General features: G+C 41.9%; 2 protein-coding genes across 2 annotated transcripts; one reads left to right on the top strand and one right to left on the bottom strand.

Moving 5' to 3' along the window:
* The first annotated feature begins 2156 nt into the window (after positions 1-2156).
* On the top strand, positions 2157-9356 carry sec22ba (SEC22 homolog B, vesicle trafficking protein a). Its single transcript, XM_080544326.1, has 5 exons — positions 2157-2355; positions 2921-3030; positions 7670-7830; positions 8104-8250; positions 8602-9356. Exons 1-5 carry the CDS (start codon positions 2281-2283, stop codon positions 8754-8756), a joined length of 648 nt encoding a protein of 215 aa, XP_080400452.1. The 5' UTR covers positions 2157-2280; the 3' UTR covers positions 8757-9356.
* On the bottom strand, positions 9357-14271 carry imp3 (IMP U3 small nucleolar ribonucleoprotein 3). The gene is made up of 7 exons (XM_080544330.1): positions 14063-14271; positions 12111-12218; positions 11096-11170; positions 10911-10990; positions 10021-10072; positions 9824-9896; positions 9357-9662 (listed from the first exon to the last, which is right to left on the bottom strand). The coding sequence occupies exons 1-7, from the start codon at positions 14197-14199 to the stop codon at positions 9636-9638; spliced, it is 552 nt and encodes a 183-aa protein (XP_080400456.1). The 5' UTR covers positions 14200-14271; the 3' UTR covers positions 9357-9635.
* Between the last annotated feature and the right edge of the window lie 6588 nt (positions 14272-20859).

Below are 20859 nucleotides of genomic sequence, written 5' to 3' on the forward strand. Positions count from 1 at the left end.
GCCTACCCACTAGAAAACAATAACAAAAGAAAATGCACAGAGCAGCGATCCCATCAAAGACACGAGCATATCCACATGCAAACGAGCAAGCAAATGAAATATAATAGTATTGAGAAAAATTACCATTGTGTACATAATCTGTCCATGATTTCTGCCTGTAGGGTTGATTTAGGAGTCTTACAGCTTCAAAACGAGACTAGCGGTTCTCCCAATACACACGTCAGACATTAGCAATCGAGATGCATCCGTCTGCTCTGTCTGGGCCATTATAAATGTCTGTCTGGTCCATTACCAATGTCTGTCTGGTCCATTATCATGTCTGCTCTCTGTCTGGTCCATTACCAACGGTTTGGTCCGGTCCGGTGATTTTAATTGAGTGAAAGAGATTACTGGACCGTTATATCTTACATTTTATCCAAGTTATAACATAAGGAGATGCTGATAGGAAAAATTAAAATTTGCATAAAATAGTCCTGCTTAACACTTCAATCCACATGCATCATTTCGGCAACAACATGGCATTATGTGTGTTACATTGGCGTCGAGGCTGCAACACAACACAACACAACACAACAAAACACAGGCTGTGTTCGGAATGGCATACTAGTATACTACTCATACTAGATATGACGTAGATTTTGAGTATGCAGTGCGTTCACACTGTAGAGTATGTGAAATTTGAAGTATGCGAGAAATGTATACTAGATTTTTCGGTCGGCTGGTATTGGCATATTTATTATTAATTTTAGTAAGCAGTATGCAGTATATACTAATTGAGTATGCTAGTATGCAGTATATACTAATTGAGTATGCTAGTATGCAGTATATACTCATTGAGTATGCTAGTATGCAGTATATACTCATTGAGTATGCTAGTATGCAGTATATACTAATTGAGTATGCTAGTATGCAGTATATACTCATTGAGTATGCTAGTATGCCGTATATACTCATTGAGTATGCTAGTATGCAGTATATACTCATTGAGTATGCTAGTATGCAGTATATACTCATTGAGTATGCTAGTATGCAGTATATACTAATTGAGTATGCTAGTATGCAGTATATGGGGGGATGACCGGGATGACCTGACCTGGAAGGACAACACAAAAGGCACCATCAAGAGGGCACAACAGCGGCTATACACCCTGAGATGCCTCAGGAAGGAACACAGCAAGCAGGAGATACTGGTGACCTTTTACCGCGGCGCAGTGGAGAGCATCCTCACCTACGGCATCTGCAACTGGTTCTCCAGCTGCACAACAGCGGAGAGAAATGCGCTACAGAGAGTCGTGAGAACAGCACAGAAGATCACCGGCGCCCCCCTCCCCTCTCTGGAAGAGCTGTACAACATGCTGTCTCAGGAAGGCCTCCAAGATCTCCAGGGACCCGACCCACCCTGGGTACGTACACTTTACCAGGCTGCCCTCGAAAAGGCGGTTCAGGACCCTGGCCGCTAAGACTAACAGACTGAAGAACAGCTTCTACCACAGGGCCGTCCAGGCCCTAAACACAGCAAAGGCCTAAGTTCTGGGCCCTGGACAGTCTGGACGGATTGTATGGCAGCTGCTGGACTGAAAAAATCTGGTGTAGTACTGAGGCACAAATATGTACATTTCAAGCCTGCAAACTGTGACACTTTAAATAACGTAAAACAATACTATTGTGCAATATGACAACCCTAGTCGTCTATCTGTACAGTATAGTACAGTGGATTGTGTTCAGTGTATTTATGTAAACCAGCTCCTTCCCTTCTTGTGATTTTTTTTTAAAAGTTTTTTTTCTTTTCTTTTCCTAACACCAGGGGAGCCACCCCTCCTAAATTTCGTTGTTTGGTACCTGTACTGTAGCAATGACAATAAAGTCCATTCATTCATATACTAATTGAGTATGCTAGTATGCAGTATATACTCATTGAGTATGCTAGTATGCAGTATATACTCATTGAGTATGCTAGTATGCAGTATATACTCATTGAGTATGCTAGTATGCAGTATGCTAGTATGCCATTTCGAACACAGCCAACAAAACCAGCTGCGAGGAATAAAACTGTTGCAAGTCGGACCGAATTGCAGGACGGAACGGAGACTTCCGGCCAGCTCACGTATCCTCTCTGTATGCACCGAAGTTGACAAGTTGACAAGTTGACAGTTGACAGTGACAGTCACTGCAGCACCCAGGGACATTTATTATTTATTGAACTTTTCTTGTTGCGGTTTGGCAACACCTCAACACCTCAACTCCACCTGTAGTTTTACGGGGAAAAACTCGACCCAGAAGATGGTTTTGCTGACCATGATCGCCCGAGTAGCGGACGGACTACCGCTGGCTGCGTCGATGCAGGAGGACGAGCAGGTTTGAATGAACAGCTAGTGACGTTAGAATTATAAGGTTCTATCTCCATTTTTGGTCAAAATTGAGTTTTTTTTTACATAATCTGATCCATTAGGTGTTTATTAATGCCTGTGTGGTGTTATTTTATAAAATGTTGACATTTTTGAGTTAGTAATTCATAAAATACAAAGGTTCCATCTCACAAAACATAATCATGGAATGTAAAAACTCAATATCTCTGAACTACCCTAAACGGAGATAGAACCTTATAATTCTAAGCTCACGAGTTAGTGAAAATGGTTGTTTTTAACTCAGTTGTAGTAGGCCTGTTAATAATGACACCCTGTACACCCACTCTGTATCTCTGTATCTCTCTCTCTCTCTCTCTCTCTCTCTCTCTCTCTCTCTCTCTCTCTCTCTCTCTCTCTCTCTGTGTCTCTGTGTCTCTGTCTCTCTGTCTCTCTGTCTCTCTCTCTCTCTCTCTCTCTCTCTCTCTCTCTCTCTCTCTCTCTCTCTCTCTCTCTCTCTCTCTCTCTCTGTGTCTCTGTCTCTGTCTCTGTCTCTGTGTGTCCCATCATCATGTCAGTCTGGGAGAGACCTGCAGCAGTACCAGAACCAGGCCAAGCAGCTCTTCCGTAAACTCAACGCTCAGAGTCCCAGCAGGTGCACCCTGGAGGCCGGGGCCATGGCTTTCCAGTAAGTAATGTAACGGTGCATTTCCACTACAGGGCCAGCCCGGGTCAGCCCGGTTTATTATCCTTTTTCCACTGCCAAAGTACCCGTGCCATTTCTGGTACCCGTGCCGAACAAGAACTAAAATAGTTGTCATGTAGACAAATCCGCTTCCGTGAGTCCTAAAGACATTTACTAGGGATGTAGTACACCATAACAGGACTGCTGTGGATGGACATGTCATCCAACCTTCGTTGTTGCTGAATTGACATTGTGTATAATTAGGTGGGTTTGCTAAGCAGGTCTAACTATTCTTCTTCTTCTTCTTCTTTATTCCAATTCTTCTTATTGTTCCAATTCTTGCACCACTCCTCCTACAATTTTAAAATGAGCAGAGGTATAAATTACTCGCGTTGCTATGACTTTTGTTTTTGATACCTATTACTAGGCCTAAACTTTTTAAACGTTACACGTAACTTGAAAGTGCACTTTTTAACATAGAGGTCTATGGAAACCAAATGATGACATTTTTGAACCACTGCCGATCTTTCTTTTCCATTTGATTTAATAGTATATAGGAAAAGGTTAAAAGTAACATTATAGATGTTAAAATGTTGTTACGTTTAGACTGGCCTGACTCAGTTAAAACTAGTTTGCAGCATGTTCCTGTTCTGCAACATACAGGACAGAATCACATAAACAATACAAAAGGTACAATCACAGGGAAGACAACGGGAAAACATTAAACAATTACACAGCATTAAAAGGAGAGGATAATGGGGAGTTAGTAAGATGGTATGTGAGTTGGATCAGTGGCTGATGCATCCAGATGGTGTTGAAATGCTGTTTGGTGTGATAGAGGTTGTTTCTCTAATACAATATGGGATGTCATTCCAGATGTTGGTGTATGATCTCTGACCATAGTTGTTTTTGTAAGCTGGTACTGGTATAAGTGCAAGTGTAGGCTAATTGATCTAGTGATGATGCGTTCTTGTTTTGTTTTTGTCTAGCATTGAGTGCTGGAGGGGAGTTATTGTTTTGGATCTGAAAGACACATTTAATGGCTAGATTGTTCGTGCAATTTTGAAAAGTCAAAGCATTGGAGTGTGAAAGTGCAGTGGTGAGTCCAAGGGGGAAAGTTGCCATGTATCTTGTAGGCTCTAATAGGCTATAGTCTTGCTATACAATGATCTCCTTTGAGGTGTGGGACCACATTGGGAGACAGTATGAGGCGGTAGATCTAAACTTAAGACGTGGAGGCGTGGTCAAGGCCACTTTGCTATTATGCGTGCTGTAGTGGGCGCCTAAAACCCGGCGCTAAGCAAAGAAATTAGTCATGGGTGTGTTTTGGGCGTCTTCTCAATCAACCCAATCAGCGTGCCAGGTGCCATTCCCTTTAAGAACCGGCTGCGTTGAGTCATTAGCGCTATGCTATTATGGAAGTCCTGAGAAGGAGGTCAGCGCGCTTCTCTGCCTCTCCCTTCTGAAATAAAGCATTATACTGTGACCGTAATTGACGTCTTGCCGTGGAGCCACGTGCGTGTTCATGTGTGCCCACATGCATGCGCAAACCGCGGCGCGCTCGTGTTTCAAAACGTGCATGAAGTCTAAACTTAAGAACTTTTCAAACCACTTCTTAGCGATAGGAGCAAAGTCAGATCGCATAATAGCAGGGGCGCCTAGTGCACTTCATTAACATATGAACACTCCCACAATGAGCAATATATGCACAGGAGTTTTACGTCTTATGTGTGGGCGCCTATCGACACCTGCATAATAGCAGTAGCGCGTATGAAGCGCATAATAAGGGTGGCGGTAGGTCTTAACCTGGCGGTGCGTCTTAATTAACACTTAAGACGGCAAGTTAAGAAGTGCATAATAGGGCCCTATGGGTGAGATATGGTCTGATCTTATAAGTGGTTTTGATACGTGAGATGTGGATCAAGGAGTAGCCTACTTCAAGATATTTGTAGGTTCTGTTTAGTGTTTGATTTGCAAACTGAATGTGATCAGACATAGATATAGATTTTCTAGGGGAATGGAAGTACATACATTCTGTTTTCTTGACATTGATAGTTAGGTGATTAGATTAGATTGCAACCATTCATGTAAATAGTGAAAGTCGGAAGAGAGTTTTGAATTTATGACATCAGGGTTTGAAACAGAAAGAAACATTTGTGTAATCTTACACCTTTTAAGCTATTAACACCATTTCAACTGTAAAATATGCCAGAAACTCTTTTTTTTTTTTTTACTCCAAAAACTATCATCCGGTTATCCAGCTCTACCACTCAACCAAACAACTCTACTCACTCCAGTGAGCTCTGGCATGCTATCTATATATCTTAGTGATGCTCCGATCTGATCGGCGCCGATCGGTATCGGCCGATATGGCCTTGATCGGTTTTGATCGGAGTTCTCAAAACGGCCGATCAAACACGACCGATCAGTTAACAAAATGGCGTCGCCAGTCTGGAAATATTACACAGTGTCGGAAAGAGACAACAAATATGCAGTTTGTAATGTCTGCGCAAAAGAAATTCCTCGCGGAGGAACGCACGCAAGGACTTTCAATACCACGAATATCATACGGCATTTGCTGCGTTCGTCGATTCGCTCCGAGAGCGCCGAAGCGCACACTGGGCTCGACGTCATAAAGGGACCGAGTGCTTTGATTGGACGAGAGGTGTTCCACGAGTGCTGGTCAGAGTTCCAGCGCGACTTCACGAGCGTAGTGTAGGTAGTGTTCAGCGACGTCATGTGACCCCGCGAGCAGGAAGTCACTAAGCTAGACTAAGGTCCATAGCAACAACAACTATTAGCGCGAGAGTTTTAGGTCTTTCTCTGTGCACCTTGCACAAGTGTAGATAGCGAGCGACTTTTCAGCATAGCAGGACATATTTGAGATGATAAGAGGAACAGGCTGAGTGCCAAAAACGCTGAGATGCTTGTATTTCTCAAGGCTAATCTGTCAGTGATGCTGCTTAATCAGAAGTAAGGTTTGAGTCTGAAATCTCCTTAGGTGAAATGTTTTGTTTTTTTGTTTTATTGATTATTGCTGACTTGCTGTCTTATCTCCTCCTAAATATGACTTGAAACTGACTGACTTGAAACAGTATTTTATATTTGGCTATAGCCTGTTTATGTTGCAGTTTAGTTTGGGTATGTTTATTGTTCCTCAGGAAAGCTACAGTATAAGCTCCAAGTTCTCTAAGAGCCCCTAGTTCCTCTCATTCGAGTGGAATGTTGCACATTTGATGTGACAGTGTACATTTTATTTATTATGATTTTTATTTTCACATTTTATTTGTTTTTCCTGAAGTAAGCTACAGGTGGTTGTGAATTCAATAAAACAGATGGTTGTCAATTCATGATACTTTCTCATCTCCTAATTTCATTTGAATACTTAATATACAATGTCAATGGTGTTAAGAATAATTAAAAACATAAATAATGCTACACAATAAATAGAATGCTTCAATTGCCATTTTCGACGCTGTGATCGGTGATCGGTGATATCGGATCGGCAGATCACTGATTCCAGTGATCGGTGATCGGTGATCGGCACCAAAAACCCTGATCGGAGCATCTCTAATATATCTATCTATCTAATATTCTGTCTGTGACCTTCTAACATATTTCTGTCATTCCAACCATATTTCCATCAAACAAAAGTTGTATCTGTACAGTATAGTATAGTGGATAGTGTACATAGCCTTTATTTATGTAAACCAGCTCCTTTCCCTTCTTGTTTTTTTAGTTGTTTTTTTTCTTTCCTAGCACCAGGGGAGCCACCTCTCCCAAATGTCGTTGTTTGGTACCTGTACTATAGCAATGACAATAAAGACCATTCATTCATTCATTCAAACCTTTCAACTACCTCGTAACCATCCTCCTTGCACTAGTCACTACTGCTTCACTCAGTAAAACCCATACCAGTTAACCTCTTAATTGTTTTGATCTTTCTACACCCCTCTCTGATACAGTGGGGAAAATAAGTATTTCACCCCCTGCTGATTTTGTGAGTTTACCCCCTTACAAAGAAATGAACAGTCTATCATTTTAATGGTAGGTTCATCTTAACAGTGAGACAGAATATAAAATAAAAAAATCCTAGAAAATCACATTATATGAATTTTGAAATTCATCAGCAGGGGGTGAAATACTTATTTCCCCCACTGTATATCCATCCTCTTTTTCATCTATCCATTCATCCATCCATTCAGTCAACCTAACTAACCTTTCTCGCTTTCTTTCAACTACCCAGAAAATCTTCATCAAGCCTGATAAAAGCTTTCTGATACCTATTAACATTTTTAAAGGCTTAAGCCTCGTCTGTGAAACCGGCCCTTAAACTATCAGTCATCCTTTCACCGGTCACTCACTACTACTGCACTCAGTATAACCCATACTGATTAACCTCTTAATTAAGTGTGCTTGCAGTAGCAACATAACAGTATCTTACGTTCTATCTTTCCAACCTTGTATCTATCTAACCATTCAACCTAGCCATCGTCTATCATCCAAACCATGTTTAAACCTTTTCTACTACCAAAATAATAGACTTTGCAAGCCCACAAAGTTTCTTCTTCTGGAACTTATTTTTCTAGTTTACTTAGTGTTTCTACCAATAATGTGTGGTATGTCTGTGTTCTCTCCCCAGCTATGTGATTGAACATGGCGTGTGCTACCTGGCCTTGTGTGAGGCTGCGTTCTCCAAGAAGCTGGCCTTCGGATACCTGGAAGACCTCCAGACGGAGTTCCATGAGCAGCATGGGAAGAAGGTCCCCACAGTGTCTCGGCCGTACTCTTTTATAGAGTTTGGTGAGCACGTTTTTATTCTAACATGGCAGGTAGCTCTTTCAGAACTTCCTAACCAAAAAGTCTGAGAAGGAAGGGTCCATCTCAGAAGTAAAAGTGCCTTATACCTCTCTTGATGTGGGGGGGAAAAAACATAGGTGAAAGCAAATTTCCCAGTAGACATCTACTATATATTCCTTTTACATATCCTGTTTTCAGGTTAAGTGCAAATGAAAGCCATATTAGACGATGTTGTGCACCCTAAATCAACTGCCCGATCCCTCCCCCTGTCTCTAGACACGTACATTCAGAAAACAAAGAAGTCCTACATCGACAGCAGAGCACGGCGGAACTTGGGCAGCATCAACACAGAACTGCACGACGTTCAGAGGATCATGGTGGCAAATATTGAGGAGGTCCTGCAAAGAGGGGAGGCCCTGTCTGGTAATCACATAGCATACAATCTCATACATACAACCTGCTATAAAGACTTAATGGCAGTGTTGCTGCTCAGATCTCACTCAATTAATTGAGGTCTCACTCAATTACTGTCCCTTATATAGCCTCTATTTAGACATCTGTATACACCATGATATACATAGTTTACTGCTATCCTCTCCTGTATATACCTCTAACTACTGTACTTGCCATACTGTACCTATCACTATCATGTTTTATATCACTATTTGCAATTCTGATTAGATGTTAAACTGCATTTCGTTGTCTGGTACTTTGGTACTCTGCAATCTAATCTGCAATCTAATCTTAAATATTGTCTCTTATCTTTTCCTTCAGCTCTGGACTCAAAAGCCAGTAATCTGGCCAGCCTTTCAAAGAAGTACCGCAGCGATGCCAAATACCTCAACACACGCTCCACATATGCCAAGGTGGCAGCCGGGGCAGTCTTCTTCATTACACTCATAGTCTACGTGCGTTTCTGGTGGCTCTGATTGACTGAGATATAGACTGAAAGAGGGAGAAGTTTGGGTTTCCCCCGGTAACCTAATGTTCTATGTTCCTGCTACCAAAGATATGACTATCATCTGGGTGGTTTCTGTTCACAGCAACAACAAAAAAAGAAGGGGAAGATGTGGTTGCATTCCAGGTAATCTATATTGCATTATTATTATAATTATTATCGGAAAAGCAGATTGCAGTATTATGTTGATGTGGTCCTTGAGATGGTACACTTATTCTGACATTATTCTCCCGAAATCTGATTATCTGTGCGGCATGGCTGAAATGTAGGAATACTGGAATGCAACCATTGTGTCTTTGTATTGAGTGTGTGAATGGGTCTCGTGTGCCTTTTTCAGCGGTGTGTCATGTCATACCTGGACGGCCACAAATACTACTGCCCTGTGTGTGACTGTGAATGAGGTGGAACTTTCCGTGCATTCATAATGCTTGTATAATCACATGTTCTGCAGTATAAAGAGATTGTTTGCATTATCGATGTTTACATATTGGGGTGGCCTGGGTTCTGTACAATTCTTTGTGAATGGAAATGATATCTATATGCAGTGGTCTTATGTATAAAAACAACTTACCATGGCAAAACGTTTCGTTTTTATTGTTTACAAAAGTTATACATGTTAAAGAAAAAAAGGATTACTTGAAAACAAAAGTATACATTTACTCATCATTTTTGTGTGTGTAATGACTTCTTACCATTACACTTAAATATGAATTCAGAACTTACTGAAAATACTGACTCACTCCATATGCACACCCACACAATACATCCATACACACATACAAACACGCAAGCCGGCCTCTTTACATTCCTCTTTTCCCAAGGGCGATGGATGAACTGTCGGTCAACAGGTCTACACCACAAGATCAAAGTCATCCCTCTGAAAAACAAAAGGAGTCAGACCGTAGATCCGTGCTCTGTGGTTGCATCACTATCATACAATGGGATTAACCATTGATTACATCATACCAAATATATCCAGGAGCCTTTAGGTTAGTATTACAACATGTGTAAGTAAATTAACTGCCAGTGTTGTCTCACCTCATCATTGTAGGTCATGATATGCTGTTTAATCTTTGAGGAATCAACCCAAGTCACAAAGTCTTCCATATTTCTGGAGAGAAGAAAAAATACATGTAATGAACCATTAAGTGTATTTAGGAAGCCGACATGTTTGGACACAGACATTAAGTCAGAAAACATGAGGGACAGAAAGAGAAAAACAAACCGACACTAACCTGGTCACAAGGAAGGCTGGGTCTGTGACAATCTCTGGTCCCACACGTACATCTAACACCGTCAAGGGCATAAGCACTTCACTCATTATTAGAACACCAATTATTTAACTACCTGTACATCATAACTACAAAAGGGTCAACTAAAACTCACACACACACAGACAAGACCAAGGCGCTGGTGGCAGACTTCAGGAGGAATGGTCAGGAAAAGGACCCCATCATGTGAGCTTCCCTCCATCCAGGATATATACAAAAACTCTATATATATTCAGCAAAGCCCGGAGGATCATCAAAGACCCCAACCACAGTCTGTTTGAACCGATGCCGTCCTAAAGATGAAGCCTCTTCTGGAGCCTCAGGGCCAAAACTCAGAGGCTAACCAACAGCTACTTCCCCCAGGAGATCAGGCTCATGAACAAGCCCACTGTAGACAATTGAATATCTTCCCCAAGCACAACCTGTGTATACGGACTACGGAAACCTTAAGCTCACAGCCACTTTACTACTGAACTCTATTATCACTAGTGGCACCACTAGTGTATCCTGTCTACCTGTACTATTGTCACCTTTATCTGGTAGTATGCCTATTCTTTTTTGTCACTTATGCCCTGTACTACTGTCACTTTTTTATCTTTATTATTGCCTTATGTCTGCAATTCAGGAATCGAAGCCTAAGAATTTTACTCTCTTACACACGTGTAATGTGACGTAACAATAAACTTGAAACGTATACACATACATACACACACACACGTACACACGTGTACACACGTACACACACACACACGTACACGTACACACGTGCTCTGGTGTGCTTCCTAAGACACAAGCACATATCCATACACAGGCTCTGGTGTGTCAACCATGTGGTGTCACTGACAGAAGGATACGCCCCTGCTCTATGAAGGTGATGGCTGTCTTCAGGTTCTGGGCCATGCGCAGGCTCACCACGATGGTAGGCAGTCTCCTCCTGGGAACCAGACAAGATGGAGGTGAGAGGGGTCAGACTAAGGCACTGCCAGTTAAACGATGACACAAGTCTCTGAGATATGATGTTATGACGGGGGTGGTGCACCTGCAGAAAGACGAGGCTGTGACCTTCTCTGTGAGGGACAGGTTCTGCTTGGTGGGGACCAGCCCAGTGCTGTACCTTCAAGGAGAACACGCACATGTTACTTACAATTGACATTTTAACCATTTAGCAGACACTTTTATCCAGCGAATTACAATTAAGAGATTCCAGGGACAGTAACTTAGGGCTACGTGCCTTACTCAAGCACACACTAGTGGTGGTGTTCCCAGGTCTTACTCAAGGGCACACTAGTGGTGGTGTTCCCAGGATTTGAACTCATGATCTTCTGAACTTCACCAGTCCAACTCACTATCCACTAGGCCACCACTACCCCCATACTAGGCCACCACTACCACACACTAGGCCACCACTACCCCCACACTAGGCCACCACTACCCCCACACTAGGCCACCACTACCCCCTCACTAGGCCACCACTACCCCCACACTAGGCCACCACTACCCCCATACTAGGCCACCACTACCCCCATACTAGGCCACCACTACCCCCACACTAGGCCACCACTACCCCCACACTAGGCCACCACTACCCCCACACTAGCCACCACTACCCCCACACTAGCCACCACTACCCCCACACTAGGCCACCACTACCCCCATACTAGGCCACCACTACCCCCACACTAGGCCACCACTACCCCCATACTAGGCCACCACTACCCCACACTAGGCCACCACTACCCCCATACTAGGCCACCACTACCCCCATACTAGGCCACCACTACCCCACACTAGGCCACCACTACCCCCACACTAGGCCACTACTACCCCCATACTAGGCCACCACTACCCCCACACTAGGGCACCACTAGCCCATACATTCATTAGGCATATCACTCAGGCATATCCCAAAGCATTCAATTCTAAATTATTGGTGCTGCTAGTCTTCATTTTCACTGCTCTTCATTTTAGCAACGCCTTCCCATCCAGGTCCCATATCAACTACAATATTTTCTCAAGCTCTTTGTACTATTGCACCCGTTTCTGGTGATACTCACAGTTTCTCCAGTAGTAGAGAAGTGCTATGGGCTCTGAAGCCGTCCTTCTCGTCCACATCACGGATCTTCTGGGCTAGATCTCTGATGTTACGGCTTAGTTTGTTATACCTGTGGCGAGAGAAGAACTCAAATTAGAAAAACAAGTTCCAAAAGAAACTTTGTGGATCTGCAAAGTCTTATTTTGGTAGTGGAAAAGGTTAAAAGATGGTTTCGATAGATTTGCTGGGTAGTTGAAATAAAGTGAGAGTCCTGGGATAGGGATAAAGTTAGAGATGGTTTGTTTGGATGGATGGATGGATGGATAGATGAATAGAATGTTGGATAGATAGGATGAGCCAGAGGTAGGCTACTTCAGTGGAGAGGGTAATTATAGAGTTGGTCGATTGAGTGGTAGAGTTAGTTGGTTAACTGGATGAGAGTTTTTGTTAGAGTTACAAAAAGCTTCATAGTTTAAAAGGTTTAACAGGTATCAGAAAGCTTTTATCAGGGTTGATGAAGATTCTCTGGGTAGTTGAAAGAAAGTGATATGGGTGTGTTAGGTTAGTTGACTGAATGGATAGATGAAAGAGAGGTCAGTCTGCTCTGCATGGTAGATTGTTGGATGACTGAGTAGGGTATAACTATCAGCCAAGAGAGTCAATTGTTGTGTAATCATCATTGTTACGTAAGCAACTCGAGTTAAGGTCAAATCCTATATAACAACACTGACCCAGGTAGAACAACACTGACCCAGGTAGAACAACAGTGACTCAGGTAGAACATCACTGACCCAGGTAGAACAACAGTGACTCAGGTAGAACATCACTGACTCAGGTAGAACATCACTGACTCAGGTAGAACATCACTGACCCAGGTAGAACATCACTGACCCAGGTAGAACATCACTGACCCAGGTAGAACATGACTGACCCAGGTAGAACATCACTGACCCAGGTAGAACATCTCTGACCCAGGTAGAACATCTCTGACCCAGGTAGAACATCTCTGACCCTGGTAGAACATCACTGACCCAGGTAGAACATCACTGACCCAGGTAGAACACCACTGAACCAGGTAGAACAACACTGACCCAGGTAGAACATCTCTGACCCTGGTAGAACATCTCTGACCCTGGTAGAACAACTCTGACCCAGGTAGAACAACACTGACCCAGGTAGAACATCACTGACCCAGGTAGAACATCTCTGACCCAGGTAGAACATCTCTGACCCTGGTAGAACATCTCTGACCCAGGTAGAACATCTCTGACCCAGGTAGAACATCTCTGACCCTGGTAGAACATCTCTGACCCAGGTAGAACATCACTGACCCAGGTAGAACATCACTGACCCAGGTAGAACATCTCTGACCCAGGTAGAACATCTCTGACCCTGGTAGAACATCACTGACCCAGGTAGAACATCACTGACCCAGGTAGAACATCACTGACCCAGGTAGAACAACAGTGACCCAGGTAGAACACCTCTGACCCAGGTAGAACATCACTGACCCTGGTAGAACAACACTGACTCAGGTAGAACAACAGTGACCCAGGTAGAACATCACTGACCCAGGTAGAACATCACTGACCCAGGTAGAACAGTAAAAAAAAAAAAAAAGCAACAACATGCATGAATGAATGAATGAAAGCTTTATTTCGAACATGTGAAAAAATTAAATAGTTATAACAAGAAAAAACAAAACAAAAACAAGAAAAAACACTATTTACTTCACATGTCCGAAAAGGAGTAGGAAGAAGCATAAACTTATTTAATCCTACCCCTTCTCCAATACTCAGAGATTAATAATCAATAATCTGCCGTTTCAATATTAATATAATATTTTTTAAATTAAATCAAATGTATTTACGTATTTACATATTTACCAACAATAGAAAACAGATAATGTAAATAAACAAATAATCTGTGAAAACAAGAACTGGTGACTATCAAAGCCCTTGCATGATCACTTACTTGGTGTAATCCTCCCTCTTCTCGATGTGATACGTGCGCAACACTTTAACCTCATGCAGGTTGTTGTCCACCTCCCAGTTGATGAAGTCCACCTTTTTCAAAAGCTTCTGCTCGTGGAATTTCAATTTACGAACCATTTTTGCTAAATAACGAAGTTCAAAACAGACTAAAAACACAACGCCTGGCTCAGAGATGTTGACTCGGAACGTTCAGCTCAGAAAGCACATGGGTTCCTTCTAGGACAGGCGGGTGGTTCGTAAACAAAGAGGATATCTATATGTGAATATGTCGCCCCCTACCGTGCCGGAGTAGTTACATAGGACCCGGAGGAAATCTTAGAAATGTAATTTCACTCGATTTGTGCAATAAAACAAAAACAACACGGCATCACTCAAAAACGTGCATTTCACCGTAACGGTACACGAACGATCATCCAGTTGTATCACAAAAAAACATATTTAGTTGGTTTAGAAACAGTGTCGCCTGTGTGTCTCCAGCAGGGGTCACTATAAACACGCGTACTACCACCGAGTAAAAAACAAACATTGAGGATAGAAAATAAAGCAAACATGTCCAGAGAGATCGGGGCCAAGCGAGGTAATTCCATCCAGGTGTACTTTAACCGCGGGAGCGTTGAGAGACAGTTGCCCTAAATTCCTGAAGTCAAAAGAAAGAAAGAAAGAAAGAAAGAAAGCGCTGAAAGTGACCAGCGTTGAACAGGACAGGGGGGCGCGCCTGGAGCAGTCTGCGAGGAGAGGGACAGAGGGACAGAGGGACAGAGGGACAGAGGGACAGAGGGACAGAGGGACAGAGGGACAGAGGGACAGAGAGTCAGGACAGTATCCATCCTCCACGTCCTCAACGTCATTGAATCACACAGGTACGTTTTCTACCGTAGTAAAGTCTTTTTGCACACAACAATTTTTGTTCACAATGCACAACTTACATGATGTTTAATCCTATTTAGAGAAACAGTGAAAAGTTACCAGGCAGATCTGTCGTTAGTGTTTTGTAGGTTAACTTTTTAACTATTGCAGACAGGAGCATGATGTTGGCTGATATATTGGTCCAAGCTTTCATAGCCCAGCCAACTGTAAAAGAATAATTTAGGAATCCTTAGAATAAAGAGTCGTGGTATTTGTTTTAGCCTTAAGTCCACGATTGCGTCGATATTGATTTCACTTTTTGGTGTCATCTATGTGGAGGCCCTTTAAAAGTTGTTTTGTTGTTGTTAGCACGTATGATATAACGGAATAAATCATGTCCTGGTGAATTTCTAATTATTTTTGGGGCACAACGCTCACATCATATCATTAACATTATATCATTAACATTATATATAGCATTATATCATTAACATTATATATAACATTATATATAACATTATATCATTAACATAATATATAATATTATATCATTGACATTCTATATAACATTATATCATTAACATTATATCATTAACATTATATATAGCATTATATCATTAACATTATATATAACATTATATCATTGACATTACATATAACATTATATCATTGACATTACATATAACATTATATCATTGACATTCTATATAACATGATATCATTAACATTATATCGGCCTCTTTCAGGTTCTGGATCCGTTTCCTGATCCGTGTCCTGATAAACATTTGGCAAGTCTTCTGTTTGTTCTTCAAGCCAACTCCACTCAAAAGTAAATGGGTGTGTTTTGTCAACGGATACCTCCTTGCAGTAAGTGAACAATCCACATCAGCAGATGTGGTGGAATGCATATGTGTTTACAGCCGTGTCTCCTTTGCCCAGGGTGAACACAATGTATGGCATTGTTAGGTACACTGCACCTAAGATGTTATCTGGCAAGATGTTATCTGTGGCAAGATGTTATCTGTCAGAAAGAAGACTTTACTCTTACCTCTTGCAATTTGATTTCATAATTGGCCCACTTTTCATACTAAGCCTGTATTGTGACCTATTCTGGCCCTGTAGTATCATAACATGTAGACCATAGTTATGTTTTCCAACCGTTTCTGGTGTGACGTAGACCTATTGGAAATGTGTTGCCATTTAATGGTGCTTTTCTGGCTCTGGATATGGGCAGTTCTGTGTACTTCAAGTATAGACCTCGGTCAACTAATATCAACACTTATATTTGCCAAAAACCCACATATGATGTTTTCATTCTCTGCCTCATAAGGAATGAGGATAATGAAAGTTAACGAAAGTAATCCGAATACTATAGGTAGACCTACCAAATACTTGCTTTGGTTTATAAATGAATAAGTTATCCTAACTTAAGCAAATCCAGCGCACAAATCACACAAATATGCAGCGCAAGTAACTTCCATTGAGAATGATGATATACACATGTTGCACATACAACACATGTTCTACAAATGTGTTGAAGTGCTATCTCTTGATGCAAACTAGGACCAGATTGGGCGTGTGTATGCACATGACATATTAATTATAATTATATTAGAATTATATATAACTAATTATATTTCTTTTGAATGAGAGTGTCTATTGTCTACAGTGCCTTGCATAAGTAATGGGACAGTGAAGCATTTTCTGGCTCTATACTACAAAAGTTTGGATTTTAAATCAAATAATTACTATGACGTTAAAGTAGAGATGTTCAGCTTTTATTTGACTGTGTGTATTGGTTTCACCATTTAGAAATGAAAACACTTTACACACAGTCATACTCTATCTAAACCTTTGGAGTATAGAACCAAAATCATTTAAAAAAATGATTCACTGTCCCATTGCCACACTGTACCGTTGTGTCTTTATTTTGGCCACTTCTCAACAACATTTTGTTACCATGGAATTGCCCTTAAGAAACATTCCGTACTCAAAGGGTAGACAATTATTTCTTGTCATTCTGGTTTTTCTTGCATTCTTGCATTTCTTACTCATGCATAGCTAATTACTCTCAAACAGGATTCTGTCTTTCCTACAGAAGGAACCTAGTGTGTGTGAGTGTGTGTGTGTGTGTGTGTGTGTGTGTGTGTGTGTGTGTGTGTGTGTGTGTGTCTGTGTGTGTGTGTGTGAGAGAGAGAGTGAGAGCACTTGTGTGCGTGAGCATGTGTGCACGTGCCCATGGCTCTTTTGGAGGAAGGGCAGTGTATTAAAGCTTGTGTGCGTATGTGGAGGGCGTCTCCTGGCTGCCCTGGGCTCTGTCGGCCCCCTGCCCCCCCTCCCTAGTATGTGCACACAGAGGGGGATTGTGTGGCCCCTCCCCAGTAACAGCAGCAGCTTGAGAGGGCTGCATAGGAAGCCTTCTGTGCCCCCATCCCTCTCTGCCCAACCTGGCCGCACCTACATGACCTCCTCGCTCCTGTTACAAACTTAGGACAGCGTACACATTTATTTTCCGTATTTATGGTTCTATGTACTAATATTGACCTGAGGGGAACATCTCTCCCTTTCTCTCGAAATTGAGTTCCAGTGGCTGCTTTGTGAGTGAAGCATGAAATATAAAGGTACATGACTCTATAAAGGTACATGACTCTATAAAGGTACATGACTCTATAAAGGTATATGACTCTATAAAGGTATATGACTCTATAAAGGTATATGACTCTATAAAGGTATATGACTCTATAAAGCTACATGACTCTATAAAGCTACATGACTCTATAAAGCTACATGACTCTATAAAGGTATATGACTCTATAAAGGTACATGACTCTATAAAGGTACATGACTCTATAAAGGTACATGACTCTATAAAGCTACATGACTCTATAAAGCTACATGACTCTATAAAGGTACATGACTCTATAAAGCTACATGACTCTATAAAGGTATATGACTCTATAAAGCTACATGACTCTATAAAGGTATATGACTCTATAAAGCTACATGACTCTATAAAGGTATATGACTCTATAAAGCTACATGACTCTATAAAGGTACATGACTCTATAAAGCTACATGACTCTATAAAGGTACATGACACTATAAAGCTACATGACTCTATAAAGGTATATGACTATAAAGGTATATGACTCTATAAAGGTATATGACTCTATAAAGCTACATGACTCTATAAAGCTACATGACTCTATAAAGCTACATGACTCTATAAAGGTATATGACTCTATAAAGCTACATGACTCTATAAAGCTACATGACTCTATAAAGGTATATGACTCTATAAAGCTACATGACACTATAAAGCTACATGACTCTATAAAGGTACATGACTCTATAGCTCTAATGGACTACCTCATTTGCATAGTCTACTTCACTTGGATATTTGGTGACAGCATAGTTTTGCTGTTCCATTTGTCTGGCCTACCAGAACGAGGATTACCTGTAGGAAAGTGTGAATTTGACATTTGAAGTTTGAAGTAGTGGTGAGTTTGTGACTGAGGGGGCAGGAGATTTGAGCCCATGGCTGCTGTCCAAAACTCCTGTGTAAATAATCTAGAGTTGACAGGGCTTGTTCCTTGTGCCAACACAGCCGGGCTCTGGCAAAAACTACGGTACATCCTTCTCCCATCCGGCTCACAGTCACTTTCCACTAGGGACCATGGGAAGGAGTGGAAGTCGTGTCATTGGGTGACACACAGTTGATTTTACTGCAAATGAGCAATGCTGCCTCAGCCCTCTGAATGGGGTTTGTCTGTTTGATGGTATTTGTGGGTGGTCAGGGGACGGTAAGATGCTGGTATAGGAAAGTCTAGCCAAGTAGCATAGTGGTTGAAGCACAGTGTGGTGCCCTTGAATAAAAACACAATAGCTCTTGTCACTTAATACAATTATTTGTATGTGCTTCATTAAGTCTGGAGATTACACTTCTGGGACTATTGGTTCCATTTTTACCAGGCAAACAAAGTCAAGCACAGCTCTGCCTCTAGATTGTAAGAAAGTAGGTGACCGTTATTTGACCAAAGTCTGATCTTTGTGTTAATGAACAGGACAAAAGCCTGTTCACCTTCACCAGGACCAGGTTCGAAGAACCATCATTCAAGCTATACGTACAGTAGCATAAGTCAGAATGGAGAATATCTGCTGAGGGATTACAGTAACTACAGTGAATGATAAAAATAAAAAGACTGGACTCCTCTGCCTATGTCTTCAGAACCTGTCGGGCAATGCAGCTTGTCATCCAACTGTCATACAACCTGGAGGACTGGTCATTAAGACTGGTCATTAGGACTGGTCATTAGGAGGACTGGTCATTAGGAGGACTGGTCATTAGGAGGACTGGTCATTAAGACTGGTCATTAAGAGGACTGGTCATTAAGACTGGTCATTAAGAGGACTGGTCATTAAGACTGGTCATTAAGAGGACTGGTCATTAAGAGGACTGGTCATTAGGGGGACTGGTCATTAAGAGGACTGGTCATTAAGAGGACTGGTCATTAGGAGGACTGGTCATTAAGAGGACTGGTCATTAAGACTGGTCATTAGGAGGACTGGTCATTAGGAGGACTGGTCATTAAGACTGGTCATTAAGACTGGTCATTAGGAGGACTGGTCATTTGGAGGACTGGTCATTAGGAGGACTGGTCATTAAGAGGACTGGTCATTAAGAGGACTGGTCATTAGGGGGACTGGTCATTAAGAGGACTGGTCATTAGGAGGACTGGTCATTAGGAGGACTGGTCATTAAGAGGACTGGTCATTAAGAGGACTGGTCATTAAGAGGACTGGTCATTAAGACTGGTCATTAAGACTGGTCATTAGGAGGACTGGTCATTAAGAGGACTGGTCATTAAGAGGACTGGTCATTAGGAGGACTGGTCATTAAGAGGACTGGTCATTAAGAGGACTGGTCATTAAGAGGACTGGTCATTAAGAGGACTGGTCATTAGGAGGACTGGTCATTAAGAGGACTGGTCATTAGGAGGACTGGTCATTAGGAGGACTGGTCATTAGGAGGACTGGTCATTAAGAGGACTGGTCATTAAGAGGACTGGTCATTAGGAGGACTGGTCATTAAGAGGACTGGTCATTAGGAGGACTGGTCATTAAGAAGACTGGTCATTAGGACTGGTCATTTGGAGGACTGGTCATTTGGAGGACTGGTCATTTGGAGGACTGGTCATTAGGAGGACTGGTCATTAGGAGGACTGGTCATTAAGAGGACTGGTCATTAGGAGACTGGTCATTAAGAGGACTGGTCATTAAGAGGACTGGTCATTAAGAGGACTGGTCATTAAGAGGACTGGTCATTAAGAGGACTGGTCATTAGGAGGACTGGTCATTAGGACTGGTCATTAGGACTGGTCATTAAGAGGACTGGTCATTAAGAGGACTGGTCATTAAGAGGACTGGTCATTAAGAGGACTGGTCATTAGGAGGACTGGTCATTAAGAGGACTGGTCATTTGGAGGACTGGTCATTTGGAACCTGCAGTGCCTCGTAGTGGCACTATAAGCTACAGTTGCATTATTTTTCCAAAAGGTTGTTTCCTCCCCTCTCTCTAAATAGCAAAATAGCTACTGTTCCACTATTTTGAGCCCATGCCAGTCTCCTCACTGAGATTGAAAGTCAAGTTTCAAGTTTTATTGTCATATTACACAAGTGTAAGAGAGTACAATTCTTAGAGGCAATAGGCATAATTCAAGATAAAAAAGTGACAATAGTACAAGACGTAAGTGATAAAGTAGAATGTTATGAGTATTGCACCCGGTGGCATTATTGGGTGTGGGAGGTAGTATTGAGTAAAGTGACTGTGTGCTTAAGGTTAGGTAGACTGTATACAGTGCATAGCGTGTGCTTGGGGATGATAGTCAATTGTCTACAGTAGGTTTGTTTATGAGCCTGGGAGAAGTAGCT

Source organism: Nansenia antarctica (genome assembly GCF_963989245.1).
Source record: "Nansenia antarctica genome assembly, chromosome: 13".
Lineage (NCBI taxonomy): Eukaryota > Metazoa > Chordata > Actinopteri > Argentiniformes > Microstomatidae > Nansenia > Nansenia antarctica.